The sequence below is a fragment of the Dasypus novemcinctus genome, unplaced genomic scaffold, assembly GCF_030445035.2.
Source record: "Dasypus novemcinctus isolate mDasNov1 unplaced genomic scaffold, mDasNov1.1.hap2 scaffold_215, whole genome shotgun sequence".
Classification (NCBI taxonomy): domain Eukaryota; kingdom Metazoa; phylum Chordata; class Mammalia; order Cingulata; family Dasypodidae; genus Dasypus; species Dasypus novemcinctus.
In genome coordinates, this window is record NW_026688187.1 from 139,729 (window position 1) to 162,029 (window position 22,301).

The 22,301-nt window shown below is 41.2% G+C and overlaps 1 protein-coding gene across 1 annotated transcript in view; it reads left to right on the forward strand.

Moving 5' to 3' along the window:
* The window catches only part of LOC131277645 (antigen WC1.1-like), a 67,429-nt gene that overhangs the window by 26,446 nt on the left and 18,682 nt on the right, over nt 1-22,301 (forward strand). Inside the window, exons 3-4 of the mRNA XM_058292684.1 lie at nt 21,241-21,549; nt 21,641-21,958. Coding sequence (XP_058148667.1) covers nt 21,241-21,549; nt 21,641-21,958 — 627 coding nt within the window. The remainder of the gene's footprint in view (nt 1-21,240; nt 21,550-21,640; nt 21,959-22,301) is intronic.

The following is a 22,301-nucleotide window of genomic DNA, read 5'->3' on the forward strand; positions in this document are numbered from 1 at the left end:
TTTGCTTTACAAAAACAAAAAGGGGGAAATGTGGAAAACCGGCTTACCTGTTCCCTATTTATTGCACTTGACCCCTACTATTATAAACGTTGCTGTGCTGATGAGGAACAGCTGCTTTGGAGTTCCTAATAAATATGATGCAGAAACTAGGGTCAAGGCTCTCAGTTCCAGAAGCTGCGAGCCCCCTGGTTCTATCCTTGGTTCCTCTCTCATATTTCTCTTTGTTTGTTATTTCTGTAAGTTCTGCGTCACCTTCCCTTCAAGCAAACCTATTGCTGAGCTCATTCTCAGCAATATGGATTTATATTGTACCTTCCTAGGTGGGAAATGATAGTGGGAGGGGGTGGAGGGTCCGAGTGTGGTGCAGGGGCCAATAGGAAGTCCAAGAGGCAAAAATTTTCCGTTGTATGGCTAGAGGGTAGTGGGATAGGGTGTTATGTTTTCTTGGAATGCTGGAGGAGCAGGTGGTGCTTTGATCTGGAAGGAGTGAAGGTTGCTATCTCACTTTACTCCCAATTTCATGTGATTTCTTTGTTCAGCCTTTGGGGAAGTGCAGTGCTTTTAGGCAGTTAGGCTATAGGGGGGAGGCTTTTCTTTCCTCAATGCATGTCAGGGAGAACTGAATCATAGCTTGTGAATTATTGCAAACCTAGTGAGGGGGAACTGCTAACATTTCTAACTCTTTGGTTTTATATATATATATATATATATATATATATATATTGGGGGACCTAGGTATTGGGGTATGTGGTACTGGGTAGGATGGGAAGGTGAGGGTATTCAGGGCATCGGCTTGATCTGGCTACCTCCTGCTGTCAAGGGGCAGAGAAAAGTTCCCTTTTGTTCTGTCCAGTGGGCTGTGGTTTCAGGTCCTGCAAGGGTTGATATTGATTATCACATATCAGGAAGAAGCCATTCATGTATTCTTGGATCGTTGATTGTACAATTCAGGCTAAAAAGAGGAAGCAGCAAAAATAGCAGTAATGATGTTGTAACAAGTAAGAGGATTGATTTTAAGGGTGAAGAAAAATAAGAGAGGAATGAGGATAGCCATGATTGATTCCTTTAGTTATTATCTTGGGTTCCTTCCTGTTGTTGAGGGTTGGAACAGGGTTTTGTTGAGTTATTGCAATTGTGTTTTAGGGGTTAATGGCAGGTACTGAATTTCACGCATTAGGAGGAGGCTGATTCTGGGTCATGTTTTGGACTATTGTTTGAATGAACTGCATTATAGCTCAGAGAATGTACAGTTCTGTTGATATTAAAAGAAGGAGGGCTATTAGTGGGGTGAGTATGGGAATTAACTATGAAATTCAGGGCTAAGATAATGAGGAAAACAAATCAGACATAGGGTTACTAGCTAGATTATTAATATAAGTTATTTGATGGGCCATATGCTGTGAGGTTTGAGTGACATTACAAATTAGTTTAGGTGTAAGAAGAGTTTACAGGGAAGTGGATGTGGCTCACGTGATTAGGTTATTGGGTTTCCATCTACCATATGGGAGGACCCAGGTTCGATCCCTGGGGCCTCCTGGTAAAGGTGTGCCTATGCGGTGAGCCAGGCCTGCATGGCCAGTGCCCATGTGGCGAGCCGTGCAGCAAGATGATGACACAGTAAAAAGAGAGATGAAGGGGAGCATCAAGGTGAGACATACAGAAACCAGGAACTAAGGTGGCATAAGTGACAGGGAACCTCTTTCCATATCATACGTGCCCAGGATTAAATCCCAGTGTATCCTAGAGGAGAAAACAAGAGAAGACAAAAAGAGAAATAGACACAGAAGATCATACAGCAAATGGACACAGACAGCAAAAACAGCAGGATTGGGGAGGGGGAAGGAAAAGAAACCAATAGTTTACATACACATTGTATTAGTCAGGGTTCTTCTCTAGGGAAACAGAATCAACCAGAGCCTCTTATGTGACTGTGGGGATGCACAAGTCCAGGTTCCACAGGCAGGCTGCAAACAGGGGCTCCAATGAAAGTCCAGTGAGGGTCCTTGATGAGTTCTGGGAGATGTTGGCTGTCCGAAAATGTGCTGAGAAATTCTCACTCAATGGGGAATCACTTTCCCTTTTAAGGCATTCAACTGATTGGATAAAGTGTCACTCATTACCGATGGCAATCTCCCTGATTGATGCAGTTGTAATCAGCTGTCTATGATTTACCACTGCAGTAAAGTCAACAGTGATTAAAGTCCATAAATGCCCTTGTATTACATTTAGCCCAGTGCTTGCTTGACCAAACAGCTGCGCACAATTACCTGGCCAATTTGACACAATAGCCTAACCATCACAGTACACCCCTTGTCAACTCAGCAACCATACACATTACCTTAAACCATACTTAGTCTCTAAGTAAAAATAATAACAGACATGCATATATATATATTTCCGCCTAACAATATTCAACTCTCCTGCATACAACCAGAAATGCATTAATTCCATACAGAATAGGGTACAAGTTCTTGAGGAATATTCACTCTTAAACTTGACATCCTCATGGAATGGATACAATTTGTTATATGATAAGGGAAAAGTTTGGGGAAGAAGACAAATTCATTTTGTGTACATATATAATCATTATCATAATGAAACAAGGAAAAAAGATTCATGGCCATTATGGTCCTTGTTTCTGTACCTGGTCATGTGGTCAAAGTTCATATTTATCACTGTCTTCTTCCACTACCCATTCCATGTTTCCATTACTCTCAGCAAGCACTTCAGCTGGCCGTGGTTCTTTGCCTGGTGGGGTGACCCAAACTTTCATTCCTTAAGATTTTGAGCCATTGTTAGTCCTGCTTGGATTGGGTTGTTGCAATTTTCCATTGACTTTAATCATAGGACATGGCAGTACTAGGAGATGCCTTAGAGGATCTCCTGTATTCCAGGCAAACTCTTCTTTACCCATTATGTAGGTGCAGTCCTATTTCCCCTTAATAGTCAGGATTGATCACCCCAGTCAGTACAGTAATTCCCTTCTTTGACTGTTGATTCAGAGGTAAGAGTAGCCCAAAGCGGCCAGGTGGCAATTTTAACTTCCAGTTCAATGGAATCATTGTGTTCCCTGGTGACAGTACTCTTCCTTTTGGGACTAAAACCTGTAGAGCAGTAGAGTTTGAGGTTGCAGGGACAGGAAGCAAAAATTTTCCTACTGGGTCACTGGGGGTAATTGTGAGTGGTGCTACTCCCATTTGCACCCCTTGATTCCTGGACTTATGCATTCTGATTATGGGTGAAACAGCACCGCAGAGTGGATGCTGATTTAGAGCATACACAGCCTCCTGGAGAACATTGCCCTGGCCCTGCAAGGTATTGCCACCTAGTTGGCACTGTAAGTGAGTCTTCAAAAGGCCATTCCACTCTTCTATCAATCCAGATGCTTCAGGGTGATGGGGAACGTGGTAAGACCAGTGAATTCCATGGGCAAGTGCCTATTCCTGCACATCATTTGCTGTGAAATGGGTTCCTTGATCAGAAGCAATGCTGTGTGGGATGCTATGGTGGCAGATAAGACATTCAGTAAGCCCACGGATGGTAGTTTTGAAAGAAGCATTGTGTGCAGGAAATACCCATATCCAGAGTATATGTCTATTCCAGTTAAAACAAATTGCTGTTCCTTCCATAGTGGAAGTGGCTCAGGGTAGTCAACCTGCAACCAGGTAGCAGGCTGGTCACCTCGAGGAATGGTGCCATATCAGGGGCTGAGTGTGGGTCTTTGCTGCTGGCAGATTGGGCACTCAGCAATGGCTGTTGTCAAGTCAGCCTTGGTAAGGGGAAGTCCATGTTCCTGAGCCCATGCATAACCTCCATCCGTACCTCCATGGTCACTTTGTTCATGAGCCCATTAGGCAATGATAGGAGTCAAATTCATTTTGTGTACATATATAAGCATTAGCCACAGAATGGGTCATCTTATCCACTTGATTATTAAAATCTTCCTTGGCTGAAGTTACCCTCTGGTGAGCATTCATGTGGGACACAAATATTTTCATGTTTTTTGCCCACTCAAAAAGGTCTATCCACATACCTCTTCCCCAGACCTCTTTGTCACCAATTTTCCAATTGTGTTCCTTCAAATTCCCTGACAATACAGCCAAACCTTTGGCAACAGCCCATGAATCAATGTACAAATGCACCTCTGGTCATTTCTTCTTCCAAGCAAAATGAACAACCAGGTGTATTGCTTGAAGTTCTGCCTACTGGGATGATTTGCCCTCACCACTGTCCTTCGAGGAAGTCCCAGAAAAGGGCTGTGGTGCTGTAGCTGTCCACTTTTGGGTTCTACCTGCATATCATGCAGAACCATCTGTAAACCAGGCCTGAGTTTTCTCTTCCCCAGTCAACTGATTGTAAGGGACTCCCCAAGAGGCCAAAGCTGTGGTCTGGGAAAAAGAAGGTAACATGGCAAGAGTGGTGACCATGGGCGTTTGGGCTACTTCCTCATGTAACTTACTTATGCCTTCAGGAACTGCTCGAGCCATATCTCATATATACCACTTCCACTTTATCATGGAGTACTGCTGTACCTACCCAGCTCTATGGTTTGGTGGGTCAGACAATACCCAGCTCATGATAGTGAACTCAGGTCTCATGGTAACTTGATGGCTCATGGTTAAGTGTCAGTCTCTACTAAGGCCCAGTAGCAGGCCAAAAACTGTTTCTCAAAAGGGGAGTAGTTATCTTCAGAGGAAGGCAGGGCTTTGCTCCAAAATCATAAGGGTCTGCATTGTGATTCGCCTATAGGGGTCTGCCAAAGACAGCAGACAACATCTCTATTTGCCACTGAATCTTCCAGCACCATTGGATCTACTGGATCCTATGGCTCAAGTGGTAGTGCAGCTTGCACAGTAGCCTGGACCTGATGCAGAGTCTCTTCTTGTTCTGGTCCCCAATCAAAACTGGTCACCCAGTAAATGGACCAGAGTAGCACACCCAAATGAAGCATATGTTGGCTCCAAAATCCAAAGAGACCAACTAAGCATTGTGCCTCTTTTTTGGTGGTAGGAGGGGCCAGATGCAACAGCTTATCCTTCACTTTAGAAGGGATATCTCAACATGCCCCACACCATTGGACACCTAGAAATTTCATTGAAGTGGAAGGAGCTTGTATTTTAGTTGGATTTATCGCCCATCCTCTCTCACACAAATGCCTTACTGATAAGTCTAGAGTCTTTGCTACTTCTTGCTCACTAGGTCCTATCAACATGATATCATCAATATAATGAACCAGCGTAATGTCTTGTTGGGGGGAAGAGATGATCAAGATCCCTGCAGACAATATTATGATATTGAGCTGGAGAGTCGCTATACCCCTGAGGCAGGACGGTGAAGGTATATTGCTGGCCTTGCCAGCTGAAAGTAAACTGTTTCTGGTGGTCCTTACTAATAGCAATTGAGAAAAAAGCATTTGTCAAATCAACAGCTGCATACCAGGTACAAGGGGATGTGCTGATTTGCTCAAGCAATGATACCACATCTGGGACAGCAGCTGTGATTGGAATCACCACCTGGTTAAGTTTATGATAATCTACTGTCATCCCCCAAGATCCATCTGTTTTCTGCACAGGCCAAATAGGAAAGATGGATGGAGATGTGGTGGGAATCACCATCCCTGCATCCTTCAAATCATTGATGGTGGCACTAATTTCTGCAATTCCTCCAGGAATCTGGTATTGCTTTTTGTTTGCTAGGTAGGGGCAGTTATAGAAGCTTCCACTTGGCCTTTCCAACCATAATAGCCCTCACTCCACAATTCAGGGATCCAATGTGGGGATTCTGTCAGTTATAGAATATGTCTATTCTAATTATGCATTCTGGAACTGGGGAAATAAACACAGAATGGGTCCAGGGACCCACTGGACCAACTGTGAGACAGACCTGAGCTAAAACTTCATTAATCATCTGACCTCCATAAGCCCCTACTGTGACTGGTGGACCACAGTGATATTTTGGGTCTCCTGTAATTAATGTCACTTCTGAGCCAGTGTCTAATAATCCCAGAAATGTCTGATCATTTCCTTTTCTGCAATGCACAGTTACTCTGGTAAAAGGCTGTAGATTTCCTCGGGGAAAGGTGAGAGGAAGATGGACAGTATAAATTTTGGGCAGTTTAACAGGATTCTTCCCAAGTAGGACTGACCTCCTCCTCATTCAAGGGCCTCTGTGTCTATAAATGGTCTCAAGTCTGGGAATTGATTAAGGGGTCATGATTCTCTGCATCTGTAATTTGAGTGAGGGTATTGTTCATTCAACCTAGAACTCTTCTGTTTATACAGATCCAGAAGAAATTTAGTAGACTGCTCATGTATTTCACTTCTAAGTACCCCATGGTGTATTAAGCCAACACCATAACTCTATGTGACTCAGACTATTTTGAGTGCTTTTTTGAATCTGCCTTTCATTGCATAGCCATGCCCATCTTGACTTTGGTGATTAACTGCTAGTACTTGACTTTTGACAGACCGACATCCACATCCGATCATCCCCATAATGTTTAAGGATTCTAATTCCATCATAGCCCTCCCTACAGTAATATCTGAACTACAGAGAAGAGCAAACACAGAGCTCTTCAGGGAAGATGGAGTTAGTCTTACAAATTTATTCCTCACAGTCCTGGTTAAAGGTGTGTCCTCTGGACATTTCTGGGGTGGATGGGCAGCTCTCAAATGGTAAATCCACTGTAGCCTTCCAATGTCCCTAAGCCTTTGAATTCCCTCTTCTACTGTATACCAGGGCAAATTGGACATCTTAGCCTCAGGCATGCTAGGCCATCTACTGGTCCATGTTTAGTGAGCCACCCAAACAAACTGTGAGAGCCCTTTCTAACCCCTTGAGCTACAGCATTGAATTCATTGGCCCCATATCAATAAATTAAGCCTGATCCAACTTTATATTCCTTCCACCATTATCCCATACCCTTAGTATCCATCCCCAAACATATTCCCCTGACTTCTGTCTATATAAGTCAGAATACTCATGCAGATCTTTCTGAGTATACCTTACCTCCTCATGGGTCACACTTTGTATTTCACCTTTGGAGGCTTATTGTGATTTTAGTCTAGTAATAAGTCTCAAAGACAAGAGAGGTGGTGGGGGTGGGTAAGGAGAAGGATTAGAAATGCCTTGCAAGCTACTGACCTCAGGGCATTCCCTTGCATTTTCTTCTGATGAGACAGGATTAACCTCTTCAGGCAGGGGTTGGAAGGCAGTTTCATCAGGGCAGACTGGAGGCTCAGCAGTTCATGCTGGGGTTTGGCTGTTACATGCCTCAGGGCTGGGAGGAGGTCTAGACTCCCTGGGGCAGGCCAGAAGCTAGGCAGGGTAGGCTTCAGTTTGACTGGTACCCACCTCAGGGCTGGAAGTTTTGAGACTCCTTGGGGCAGGCTGGATGCTGGATGATACAAGACTGACAAGGTTTGGTCTGGATAGGGCAGGCCATTGCAAGTTTATCGGGTAAAGTCTCAGCAGAATTCAGGGTTCCAATGTCTCCACCAATATTATCACCATCCCTTATGTTTCCCTCCCAGTTCTCTGGATTCCACTCTTTTCTTGTCAATGCCTTCACTTTAACTGCAGAAACCCTGTGGGGTTGAGATTTTAGTTTCCTTTGTAACTCTGGTACTTGTATAATGAGAGTCTGAGTTTGGTTCTCAGATATTTTGAGCAGGAGACAAGATTTTCTTTCAGTGCGCACATAGAAACTTTCACATCATTCAAGTGGTGTTTAAGTTTCAAATTTGAAGACAAAAACTCATCTCTTTCTTTTGTAACAGTATCCAGAGTATCTAGGAGGAGCCATCCAACATTATTTGTTTGACTCCACAGAACTGTGAAGGTGTTGAAAACACTCTCACCCAGATCCTTGCTTCTTATAAGCATGGAAGTAGGGGAATCCAGTGATGACATTTGGTGTATCTCAATTGCCAGTTTGTGCCATGGACTGTTAGCAGCTTCTTTGTTATTGGAAAGGGAGTTGCCAGTACCTTGAGTCAAATCAGAGTAGAAAGCCAATTGCAAAACTCCCAGAACCACCTCAGACACCTCATGTTTAAGACTCTGTTCCTCAAGAACCACGCTGGTATCAAGCTGCATTAGTCAGGGTTCTCTAGGGAAACAGAATCAACAAGAGATATCTGTCAATAGTATGCAATTTATGAGTCTCCCACATGACTGTGGGGATGCACAAGTCCAGGTTCCACAGGCAGGCTGCAAACAGGCTCCAATGAAAGTCCAGTGAGGGTCCTTGATGAGTTCTGGGAGATGATGGCTGTCCAAAAATGTGCTGGGAAATTCTCACTCAATGGTGGAATCACATCCCCTTTTAAGACATTCAACTGATTGGATAAAGTGTCACTCATTACCGATGGCAATCTCCCTGATTGATGCAGTTGTAATCAGCTGTCTATGATTTACCACTGCAGTAATCAATGGTGACTAAAGTCCATAAGTGCCCTTGTATTGCATTTAGCCCAGTGCTTGCTTGACCAAACAGCTGGGCACAATACCTGACGGATTTGACACAATAGCCTAACCATTATAGACATACATAGAGTTTTAGCAGGAATAGGAGACTTCAGATTATTAACTGTGGCTTCATAGAAATGTTTGGGCAACTTTTGTTTTTCATGGTCTTAAGATTCCCATCCAGTAAGGCTGCATAGTATGATTAAAATGACTTTATTTTTCCCAGTTTGTATAGTTTGAGGCATAGGCAACAACAAATTATTATTACTTTTCATTTTGGGTTGTAGGGTGGCTGGCATTTTATATAGGGTAATTAAATCTTTTTAGGCAGCAAATTGTAGTTGGCTGGTTACAAAAGTTTTGGTGTAGTATTTGTAGTAGTGAAAGCATACCTTGTCCCTTTTGAGAGTGGAAGGGGACTGATGTTTAGCTGTTGGAATGAGCACGATGAATATTCATGGGAGATGTCCATTAACTGTTGGTGAGCAACAAGCAGCTGGTAGTGCTGCTACAGGGTTCAGAAGTTATGATGTCCGTTTCTTGCAGAGCCACTCTGCTGCTTCTTGGGTTTCAATGATATGGTTCTGTACCTTCATGAGGGTACTTGCTTTAACAGTCTTGAGAGGAGTGTTAGAGGAGTTGGCAGGCATTTCAGATGTTTTCCCACAAATTTCTTTTCTGAAGAGGGTGATTCATGACAGCTTATTGTTTTTGTCTTGTTTTTTCTATCTGCAAACCACCTATACATAGAAGTGGTAGTTTTAAGTGTGATTGGACACTAATGGGTTAAGTCTTTTACTTGTAACGGGGCGTGGTATGCTGCACACAGTTTTCCTAAAATATTTACTTTAATTAAGGGGCTATATTGTAAGTTGGTTCATTTTACAATTGTGATTATAATCCAAAGGGTATTTGTTTAGAATGTTGCCTCTGCCACAAGCTTTACTTGAAGCTAATGTTGGTGCTGGTTATATTTACTTTACAAGGTAAATTAGAGCTCAACACCTTCCTGCTTAAGCTTGTGTTAATGCCCTCTCTGATTTTTTTTTTTTAAAGCAGCCTGCTGGACATTCTTTTATTTTCATGAACTTTTCCTGATTAACATACAAGGGTTTTAATATTTGAGCTAAATGAGGGATAAAGAGTTTTTAGTATTCCAGCCATATTACAAACTCTGTTAATGTGAGAAAACATTGTACTTTATAAATTATAGCAGAAGGTAATAGTTTTTGTTTTATCCAACTAAACACCATTTAAGAATTTGACAGAGCAGCTTGGACTTTATAGCTTGTCCCAATTCTTTGCCTGTTTTAGGTTTTTACAATACGATGCTATTGTTTCTGATGCTTCTTTTAAATCTGTAAAAAGAATTATTGGTTAACATAATTTTATCAATATAAAGAAATAGGGTTATAGCTACAGGTTTTTCATGCAGCCACATTTTTTTTTTTTTTTTTTTTTGGTCACCAGGCCAGGATAGATGATTGAGTCAGGCACACAGCCTTGGGAAAGCACTGAAAAATCTACTGTTGGCCTTTTCACATAAAGGTGAATGCAGGCTGGCTTGATTTGCCTAAAGAGATACTAGAGAAGGCTTTAGCAAGTTTTAAAACAAAGTGATAGAGATATAACTGGATATTATTTTTTGTAATAAAGTAAAAATATTTGGGGTTGCTGCATATGGCAATGGTGTTACTTTTTTTTTCTTGGAAAGGTGGTGGTAGCCAAGTGGACAAAACCCAGTTCATTGCAGGAAGGTCATTTATTGGAAAAGTCCATGAGTAGAACTGGTTTTAGGGACTTCAGAGAATCATCAATTATTATCATCTCTCTTTCTCCCCTGCGTCTGGAAAGGAATGATTTTCCATGATTGACAGTCCCATCAGAAACACGCTTTGTAGTGTGAAAGACAGATCAGAGTTGAATTTGCAGATGGCAGCATTTTATTTAGGACCCTAAAGTTTTGCTACAGCAAAAGATGCCACAATGGAAGTAGCATTGATGTTCCAGGGATGGCAAAGGATTTTTTTAGATGTAGAAAGGAAATGAGCTTGACTTCTGTTGATCAGATCAGGGTTTATCCATCTTACAGGGGCAACTTTAGGGCATTATTTTATATTGGGTCAAAGGTAATGAAGTAGGGGCTTGATTGGTTATCTTTGTCAGCTATCTTGGTGGAGATTTCAAATTTCAAAAGATAAAGAGAAAACTCCAGAGGACATGAGTTTTTATTTTATTGTTTTTATTTTTGGACTCTGAGGGTGTTGTAGAGAAGTCGGGTGTACGTGCTATCGAAGGCCAGGACACGAGAACTCTGAGAAGGAAGTTGATTTATTTCGACCGGCCAGACTCGGCGGACTCCTGCCCTAATAAAAATAGAGCCCCAAATAGAATTTTGGGTTCCCTTTTATACAGAAAAGATATGTGTTGGGAGTTAAATGGTGCCCTTTTGAAAGAAAACAACTTTCCTTGTTAGTTAAGTGTTTGTCTCAGTACTAGATAGGTTTTTAATTAAAGTACCCTCCACATTTCAGGTGAGCTTGAATTAGCATATCCCCCTCATTTCAGGTGAGCTTGAATTAGCATATCCCCCACATTTCAGGTGAGCTTGAATTAGCATATCCCCCACATTTCAGGTGAGCTTGAATTAGCATATCCCCCACATTTCAGGTGAGCTTGAATTAGCATATCCTCCACATTCCGTCTGGAGGAAACCTTGAATACACATTCAATCTTAAATTCTTTCTGAACATTCAAAGACTGTAGGGCCTATATTAGTTATTTGGATTTCTAGAGACTAGGTACACTTGGAAACAATTTTGAATTTATGCACAGGCTATGTTAAGGGGGCCTAGAATTTTTCTATATAATTTTATTAGTAGAGAGAGAGTGATTGCCAGAAAATGAGGTAAAGTGATTTTGCTGAGGCCCGTCCTTTCCTAAAATTGTTCATCTTAGACATCTTGATTATGTTTTTTCATAGATTGTTTTTTCCTCTTATTGCCTCAAAATATTTTGGCATAAAAGAAAACAGATATTATAGCATTTAAAATTGGCTGTAAAGAAAACTTAGATGGAGGAACCTCCATGTCCTCCATTGCATAGAGGTTAGCACACATTCTGGAAAACAAATTCCTCCAGCTATGTAACCTTGTGAAATTACTTGATCTCTTTGTGGCTCTGTTGTTGCATTTTTTTATCCCCCCCCCCCTCCTTGCAGCTTCTTGCTTGCTGTCTGCTCTCTGTGTCCATTTCCTGTGCACTTTTCTGTGTCTTTGCTTCTTTCCCCTTTTTTGTTGTGTCACCTTGCTGAGTCGGCTCTCTGTGGAGCTCTCAGGCCAGCGGCAGTGCCCAGGCTGGAAGCTCTCAGCAGCATGCAGGTGAACCTGCCTTCACAAGGAGGCCCTGGGACACAAACCCAGGGTCTCCCATGTGGTAGATGGGAGCCCAAATGATTGAACCACAGCTGCTTCCCTGTTGTTGCATTTTGATAGAGAAATAATGAAATTTTATTTTAGATTGTAGGTTTTGAGCATAGGGAGGTACGAAAACTTTTTCATATGTATATTTGCCAATTAATTTTTTTGCATAGATTATTTCTCATGAGTTCATATTTTTCTTAAGATTTGTGAATTTTCATAATATATAAAACATTTATCTTCTGTCATATAGTTTCAGTTACCAGTTTGCGATTTTCTAGCAGTTTTACAATATTTTTCTGTATTATGAATTCCAAAAATAGATATTGGATTATGTTTGTAATCTGGTCTATACCTGGGTGTGACTAATTTATGATTAGGGCTTTGATTGGGCCATGTCATTAGGGCATTGAGTTCCTACCCCTTGGTGGGTGGGGACTCACAGATAAAAGGCATGGCAAGGGACAGAGTTGAGTGTTTTTGATGTTGGAGTTTTTATGTTGGAGTTTGATGCTGAAGCCTTAAGCTGGAGCCTTGGTAAGTAAGCTCACAGAGGAAACAGAAGCAAGCCCCAGGAAGAGAGGAACCCAGAACCCAAAGAGAAGCAAGACCCTGGAAGAGAGGAACCCAGGAAGCCTAAACCCTCACAGATGTCAGCAGCCATCTTGCTCCAACATGTGAAAATAGACTTTGGTGAAGGAAGTGACTTATGCTTTAAGGCCTGACATCTGTAAGCTCCTACCCCAAACAAATACCCTTTATAAAAACCAACCAATTTCAGTATTTTGCATCAGCACCCCTTTGGCTGACTATTACACTGATAAAGAAGTTTTAAATTTCAACATAATAAAAAATACCCATCTTATATTTTATGGTTCCATTTTTTTCTGAACACTTGAAAAATCTCTCCTCCACTTTAATATTATAGAAACATTTACACAATTTTCTTTGAGAATTCATTATTCATTTTCATTTTATAACTTTAATTTAGTTAGAATTTATTTTGGGATAACACGTGAGAGAGGAATCTAACTTCTATTTTTCTAAATCGATTAGTTGCTATAGTCATTATTGAACAATACATCTTTTTTCCTACCTATTTCTAATGTTATCTTTATGACCTATGAAAAATTTTATCAACATTTGGAATTATGCCAAATATATGTTCTGTTTTATTCCTCTGGATACTTTTTCTCATTTAAGTACTATTGCTTTTAGTTGCAATTTTTCACTGTCCTTTTATTAGCTTATTTTTAGGGAAGACTTTTCCAGGGGTTATCTTTTTTTTTTTTTCTTTGTTTTTTCTTTTTCTTTTTATTGACTTTGTAATAATATTACATTAAAAAAATATATATATGAGGTCCCATTCAACCCCACCACCCCCACCCCACCTCTCCCCCCCCAGCAACACTCATTCCCATCATCATGACACATCCATTGCATTTGGTAAGTACATCTCTGGGCACCTCTGCACCTCATGGTCAATGGTCCACATCATGGCCCATACTCTCCCCCATTCCATCCAGTGGGCCCTGTGAGGATTTACAATGTCCGGTGATTGCCCCTGAAGCACCATCCAGGGCAGCTCCATGTCTCCAGGGGTTATCTTAATGTCACCATGTTGATGATGTTACTTCATAACCTGACTTTTTGACGTTCTCACTTTTACAGCTGCCTCAGTCAGATCTACAATACTTTGATTTTCTGGAATTCTAATGCAGGGTGGAACAAGAATAGACTTAAACAATCTTGTTAGCAATACGCCTCCAGAAGTTGTGCTGAGGCATAACTGTGGTTGCTCTGGTAAAGCACTGGCATTCTTCAGCAGCACAACACACTGGTGGGGCTGTTGAGTTCACATGGAGTCAGAACACTTCTCCTCTGGAGCAGAGATGCTGGCTGTAAGGCATTTTTTCTTTTTACCTGAGCTGGACCCTTGTTTGTTTACTTCACACAGTAGGAAAAAATGCCTATCTATTGATAAATGTCTGTGGACATTCACACCTACTGTCTGCACACTCACTCCCACTCCTCTACAGAGCAAAGGTTTCCACACGTGTGCAAGAAAATAAACTCCTTCTTTTTCATGTAAGCATTTAGTGCCATATATTTCTTTATCAGCACTGCTTTTGTTTTATCCCATAACTTTTGGTATGTAGAGTTTTCATTTTCATTTACCTTAAGATATTTCCTAATTTTCCTTGTGATTTCTTTTTTGACACATTGGTTGTTTAAGAGTACATTGTGGGAAGTGGACATGGCTCAGCTGATAGAGCATCCCCCTACCATATGGAGGGCCCAGGGTTCGATCCCCAGGGCCTCCTGACTCATGTGGTAAGTGAGCCCACACGCAACGCTGCTGCATGCAAGGAGTGCCGTGCCGTGCAAGGGCATCCCTGCATAGGAATGCCCCATGTGCAAGGAGTGTGCCCCACAAGGAGAGCCACCCTGTGTGAAAAAAGTGTAGCCCACCCAGGAGTGGCACTGTACACACAGAGAGCTGACGCAGCAAGATTACACAACAAAAAAGAGACGCAGTTTCCCAGTGCTGCGGGATAATGCAAGTGGATGCAGAAGAACACAGTGAATGGACACAGAGAGCAGACAACAGTGGTGAAGGGGAGAGAAATAAATTAAATAAATGTTAAAAAAAAAAAGAACATTGTTTCATTTCCATATATTTGTGAATTTTCCATTGCTGCCATTGCTGTTGATTCTAGCTTCTTTCCATGTGATCAGAGAAGATGCATTGCATGATTTCAACATTTTTGAATTTATTGAGATTTGTTTTGTGACTTAACATATGATTTATCTTGGAGAATGGTCCATGTGCATGGAGAAGAATGTGTATTCTGCTGCTGCTGGGTGATGTATTCTACAAATGTCTTTTAGGTTGAATTGGTTTAGAGTATTATTCAAGTCTTCTATTTCCTTATTGATCTTCTGTCTTGATGTTCTATCCATATTGAAAATGGCATACTGAAGTTCCCTATTAATGTAGTGCATCTATTTTACCCATCAAATCTGTCAATGTATGCTTTATATATACTGAGGCTCTGCTGTTAGGTACCTATATATTTGTAATTGTTATGTCTTCTTGTTGAATTGATAACTTTGTCCCTTATAATAGCTTTTGACTTAAAGTCTACTTTATTTCATATTAGTATAGCTACCCCAGGTCTTTTTTGGTTACTGTTTGTGTGGTCTACTTTTTCCCATCCTTTCACTTTCAACCTACTTATATCTTTGAATTTAATGTGAGTGTCTTATAAATAGCATGCACTTGGGTCAGGCTTTTTATTATTAATTCTGCCAGTTGCTTCTTTTTGACTGGACAGTTTAATCCATTTACATTTAAAGTAATTACTGATAATGCAGAAGTTTCTTCTGCTACTTTCTACATGGGTTTTGTAAGTCATACATTTTTGACCCTCAATTCTTCTGGTAATGCCTACTTTCATATTTATTTGATTTTTTGGTATTGTACCATTTTGAACCCATTTTTATTTTTTTCTGAATATATTTTTCATATATTTTCTTTGTGATTAGTATGGGTTAAAATTTAACACATAAATCTATAACAATCATATTTGATTTGATATCAACCTAATTTCACTAGCATACACGTGTACTCTTCTTATACCCCTCTCTCCCCACACTTTTTGTTGTACTTATTACAAATTATATCTTTATACACTGTATTTTCCAAATAATAGATTTACCTTTACTATTTATAGGGAAACTGTATGAAGTAAAAAGTGGAGTTACATACTAAAAATTGCAATACAATAGTACTGGCATTTCTAGTTACTCATATGATCATTTTTACCAGAGGCCTTAATTTATTTGTGTCTTTGATCCACTGTCTAGTGTCCTTCCTCTCAGTTAGCATTGCCTGTAGAGCAGGTCTAGTGATGACATACTACCCCTGCTTTTGTTTTTCTGGTAATGTATTAATTTCTTTATTTTTGAAAGACAGTCTCACTGAGAGAAAATTCTTTGTTAGAAATTGTTTTCTTTCAGCACTTTAAGTGTTTCATGTCACTGCCTCTTGTGTCCATGTTTTCTGATGAGAAATTGGCACTTAACCTTATTGGGACTCCTTTGCACATAACACATTGCTATTTTCTTGCAGCTTTCAGAACTCTCTCCTTGTTTTTTGCATTTGTCATTTCGACTACTATGAGTCTGGGCATATTTTTCTTCAAGTTTATCCTGTTTGGGTTTCATTGGACTTTTTGGGTGTGCATACTCATATCTCTTACTATGTTTGGGAATTTTTCTGCCACTACATCTTTGAATATCCCCTCTACCCCCTTTTCTTTTTTCTCCTTTCAGGGCTCCAGTATTGTGTATATTGTTCTGTTTGATGGTGTCCCACAGGTATCTCAGGCTGTTTTTGCTTTTTGCAATTCTTTTTTCTTTCTGCTTCTGAGCCTTATTAAATTCAATTGTCTTGTCTTCATGTTCACTATTTCCTTCTTCTTCCACCTCCAATCTGCTATTGAAACCCTCTAGGGGGCGGCGGACTTGGCCCTGTGGTTAGGGCGTCCGTCTACCACATGGGAGGTCTGCGGTTCAAACCCCGGGCCTCCTGACCCGTGTGGAGTTGGCCCATGCACAGTGCTGATGTGTGCAAGGAGTGCCGTGCCATGCAGGGGTGTCCCCCACATGGCGCAGCCCCACGTGCAAGGAGTGCGCCCCGTAAGGAAAGCTGCCCAGCGCGAAAGAAAGTGCAGCCTGCCCAGGAATGGTGCCGCACAAACGGAGAGCCGACACAACAAGATGACACAGATTCCCGTGCCGCTGACAACAACAGAAGCGGACAAAGAAGACGCAGCTAACAGACACAGAGAACAGACAACTGGGGTGGGGGGGAAGGGGAGAGAAATAAATAAATAAATCTTTAAAAAAAAAAGAAACTCTCTAGGGAATTCTTTCCAGTTCTTGAGGTCTTCAACTCTAGTAGTTGCTTGGTTCCTTTTTAAAATTTCTATCTCTTTATTGAGATTTTCATATTGTTCATCCACTGTTTTCCCGATATCCTTTAGCTATTTTCCTTTGTGTCTTTGAGCAAATCAAGGATCATTTTTCAAAAGTCTTTGTCTGGTATGTCCATAATCTGGTCTTCTTCACTGATGTTTTTTGGATTTTTATTCTTTTCCTTTGTATGGGCTATAATTTCCTTTTTATTTGTCTTATAATCTTTTTTGCACAGTGTACATTTTAATTTTTTAAAGAGTTAACTGTGGGATTTAGTTCCTCAGTGGTCTGTTTCTTGAGTTTGTATCCTATGTATAATGCCAGAGATTTCCTTGAGTGCCTGGAGCTAACAAAACCCAACAAACCCATGCAAAAAAAATCTTTTACAGTCTTGCAAATTGGCTTCATGTTGGCAGGTGTTCTCCTTTAGAGTTCAGCCCTCCTTTCAAGAAGATCAGTCCAAGGTAAATGCAAAGTGCAGGTTTTTTCCTGTTGTTTCTGAGCCTGTGTCTTGGCCTGGCCTTGTGCTTGCTCGTAGCCTCAGGCATTCCCCTCTTTACAGGAATTTGAAAGCCCCTTTTACTCCCTAAAAATAGACCTCCTCCATCTCCTGGTTGCTCTATTGTAGGACTTAAAACAGGGAAGCCTTTGCCCCAGGCTGTTAGACTTGTTTCTTACTGTGTTTTACGGTCCCCCCCTCCCCCCCACTTTTCTCTGGAGGGAAAATTCTGGTGGGGATAGAGCCTGAGGGGAGTTTCCTAGGTCAGTTTTCCCAGTCAGAACAAGGCTAGGACTCACAAAGAGAATGGGGGCTGGCTTCACACCTTGCTGTGAGGAGGTATAGGAGGGGCAGGCAAAGGTGCCAGGGGCTTCTTGTATGGATTTTGAAACTATGTTTTCTTGACTCAGCACTTGCCTAGTTAACACAGCCCTTAACTGTTTTCCAGTTTTGAGGAAGGGTACTGTCTCTAAAACTTTTCTGCTGTTTTTGCCTCAGGGAGGATTGGAACAATGGCTGCCTCAGAGCCAGGACCCCAGTCATCTGAAGTAGCTGATCAAAGCAGTGATGGTGATTTTATCACACTCCCCAGATCTTGGGGAACTAGGTCTTTATATCCCACTCTGGTACCAGTAAGCTGCACTAGGAACTTTAGTTTCCTGTGGCTATTATGACAAATTACAACAAACTTGGTGGATTTAAACAACAGAAAGTTATTCTGTCAGAGTTCTAGAGGCTAGAAGTGAAATGAATATCACTTGGTTGAAATCACGGTGCTGGAAAAGTCATGCTCCCTACAGAAATTCTAGGGGAGAACCTATTCCCATGTTCTTTCTAACATCTGGTAGCTGTTGACATCTTTGGTTTTGTGGCCTCATCACTCTAATCTTCAAGGCCAGCATTTTCAAATCTCGCTCTACTCTTCTGCGTCACCTTTTCTTTGGTGTCTCAAATCTCCCTGTGTCTTTCTTCTAAGGACATTTGGATTACAGTTAGGGCCAGCCTTGATAATTGCTCCATCTCAAGACCCTTGAGTTAAATCACATTTACAAAGACCTCTTTTCCAAATAAGGTAACAGTTACAGGTTCCAAAGATTTGGACCTGGTGTTTTTCAGGTCTACTAAAGCCTGCCCTCTGGTCCTCAAGGATTCAAATCTATACCATGTGTAAAATAAATTAATCTCATCCCCATCTCCCCAAAAGTCTCAGTTCATTACAACATCAGCCTACAGTACAAAATCTCATCTAAATACCATAAACTGAAAAGTCCTAAATTTCATCACCTAAATCATTTAAATCAAGTATAGGAGAGATTCTGGGTATGACTCATCTTGGAGCAAAATTTCTCTCCATCTGTGGAAACTAGAAAACAAGCTATCAGTTTCTAAGATACAATGATGGGACAAACATAGTATAACTGCTATAGATATTCCCATTTCAAGGAGAAGAAAGTGGAATGAAGAAAGGAGTTGTTGATCTCAAGCAACTTCAAAAATCATCAGGGTAACTTCCAATAGCTTTCAAGGCCTTGGAATAATCTTCTGTGGCTTGAGGTTCCATTCTCTGGACCCATGGCTCCGGACTCTGGCAGAATGGTGTTGCTCATTCCTTCTTGAAATCTGCAACATGGAGTTGCTTTGTTGCACTATGAAAACAGGCCATCAGGAGAAATTCTGAGTTGGAGTAGTTGATAGATTTTTCTAGGCTCCAAATATATTCATAGACTTTGCATCCATAGAAAGAATGATAGGATTCTTGTAGAAATACTTCATAGTGCTGCTTCAGAGGGTTCTATCTTGATGTGTACAAGACCTTATTGATTATTCATCATATATTTGAATATCTAATATATATCAGACTAAGGAAAATAGCTCACAAGAAATGTTTCTTGTTTTTTTCTGAGCTTGTAATTTAGTAGGATTAATATATAAACTAGGAACCTCTTATGCTAAAAGTGGTTTGATTAGAATGAGAAGCTTATGACTAACCTTGCAACCAGTCCAAGCTAAGGATCCCAACCTGAGCATCTCTGGGGAGATGGAGATGGATAAATAATGAGGGACAAGCAGATCATCTTCTTTCTCAACCTTTGTTGTATTTTAATTTTCTTCATAATTCTTATATAGGTGTTCAAGGAATTCCTTAATTCCTGGGGTGTTTTTGTTCTTTCCTCTTCTTAATAGCAGATTTTAATTCTTTTAGAACATTCTTTCTGAAATTGTGTTATCATACATCTTCAAAGTTTACATATTGTTGGAGAAAATACAGCGCTTCCTGGGACATGGAGACTGACTGACCATTAAGCAAAGAATTTATTGAGAAGCGCTCCCAATGGAGGGGGTCTGAAGAACAGACTTCAGCCCACTCTTGGAAAGGGGGAACTTGAATTTATACAGTACATTCTTAGGCAGGGGAATGATAGTGGGAGGGGGCTCAGGGTCCGAGTGAGGTGCAGGGACCAATAGGAAGTTTTGGCGGTGAGAAAATTTTCTTGATAATGATTAGGGGGTTTATGTTCTCTTGGAATGCTGCAGGAGCAAATGTTTCTTTTGATCTGTAGGGCTTTAAAGGGTTTCTTCATTTCCTCCAATATGTAAACATGAAGGTTTCCCTTTCCCTCTGATATGCAGGTAGAGGTAGTAAAGATCTCCATCTCCCTCTAATGTGCAGATGGTGAAGATCTCTATCTCCCTTTACTCCTGTCTCTACAGGGTTCCTTTGTTTAACCTGTGGGAAAGTGCTGCGCCCTCAGACACCGGGGTGGGGGTGGGTGGGGATGGTGGGGGGGGGGTTACCTTTTTCCAAATGCATATCAGGGGAACTGAGGTACAGCTTGTTAATTAGTGCAAACCTCTAACATATACCTATGTAATAATCATCCTTTACCAGAAACAACTCTAGTAATGTATAAATTACTAGTAATGTATAAATAACCATGAGTATACAAACAAACCAGACAATTGTGCAAAAATTTGTTGTGATTTTTATTTTTAAAATTTTTACTTAAAAAATTGAGCTACTTTTCATTCTAATCAAATCCTGTTCCTTGGGGGGCCAAATCATGAATATTTTCTCGTGGTGTCTCGCCTTCACTTTCAAAACATTGTCCACTCCCAACTTTACGTACTATACCTCAACTGCGCTTCTTCAGCAGTTACTTTTCCTTTTTGATTCTTTTTTCCCCCATTATCTTTGCCTTTCAAGATTGTTTTTCTGATCTAAAGCATGAGAAATATGGGAGGTAAGGATGGCATGGCTAAGTAGTGGATGGGGGCTACAAAGGAGGATTGAAAAGTGTTAAAAACTTGTTCAACAAATATTTTCTCAATTATTTATGTCTTTCATCTATATTGTGCCTTTTGCAGTTTGGAAGTCTCCAAGTACTCTGTGGGTCCTTCCTAGGGTTTCAAAGTTCCAAGAAAGATGGCCAAAGTATGGCCCTCCCTTCCCTTCCCCACCTGGGCAACATACATGTGACTGATTTTTCTTAATATCCAGACTCATCTGTGGACAAGTTCTTTCACTTAAGAAATTCTTGGAATTTTTCATAATCAGAAATATAAAAAATAAAACAAAAAAATGTGAACTAGTTATCCTGAATTTATTTCTTCTCTTGAAGAAATACTATGCATTCATAGATCCTGTCCTCATGAAATCAGCTATTCTGACCTGACCCAGAACATCACTTTTGGGTCTGTCTTCAGAAATTAGCACTTGGAGGTCCCATTCTGATACCAATTGTTGAATCCTTTCCCGATGTCCCATCCCTGGTGGAAATGGAGACTTTCACACCACTGCTTGTAAGATGTCACTTCCAAATGCCAAGCCAGGATGATGACCATTCCCTGGGTTTGTTTTTTCTCCCTTAGGATATGTGCGCCTGGCTGGAGGGGATGGACCCTGCTCAGGGCGAGTGGAAGTGCATTCTGGAGGAGTCTGGACTCCAGTGTCTGACAGGAACTTCACGTTGTCCACTGCCCAGGTCATCTGTGCAGAGCTGCAGTGTGGCAAGGCTGTGTCTGTAGTGAGGGACGTGCCCTTCAGAGAGGCTGAAGGTCAAGTCTGGGCTGAAGGATACCGATGTAATGGGTGGGAGCAGGAGCTCTGGTTCTGCCCCAAAGTGGCCTGCCCTGGAAGCACTTGTAACCACAGTGGGGCAGTTCACATTGTCTGTTCAGGTGAGGCTCTCAGCAAGACTTTGACCTTCCCCATACCTTCTTGGGTAAGAAAACCACAAGGTTTTGCTGAAACGCTGTATTCTTCTTTCAGAGTACACAGAAGTGCGGCTCATGAAAAATGGCAGCTCTCAGTGTGAGGGACAAGTGGAGATGAATATTTCTGGAGGCTGGAGAGCACTCTGTGCCTCCCACTGGAACATGGCCAATGCCGATGTTGTTTGCCGCCAGCTCGGCTGTGGAGTCGCCAGTTCTACCCCAGAAGGAGCATACTTTGTGGAAGGAGATGTTGGGGTCTGGAAACACCGATTTCATTGCTCAGGGGCTGAGTCCTTTTTGTGGCAATGCCCTATGACTGCCCTGGGGATCCCTGACTGTACCCATGGAAACACGGCTTCTGTGATCTGCTCAGGTAAGAGACAGGTGAGGGCTAAGTGGTATTCAGGAGGTCCCTTGAATGAAATGCACAGATGAGTAGAGGGTGTGCAAAAGCTGCCTTCAAAAGTTGGGCATGCCATGGTGATTGTGGCTCTTCCTTTACAAGTCTTATACTTTTCATTTCTTCTTGCCTTGTTAATGATTTTGATCTTTGTTAAAATGCCAAATGACAATGGTGATAGCAAATATCATTATCATCTTCTTCACCATAGGCCAAAATTTTTCAGTATTCCACCATTAAGTTTTATATTTGTTCCAGGGTTTTTGTATGTGGTCTTTGCTGGAGTTAGGAAGATCCCTCCTATTTCGATTATACT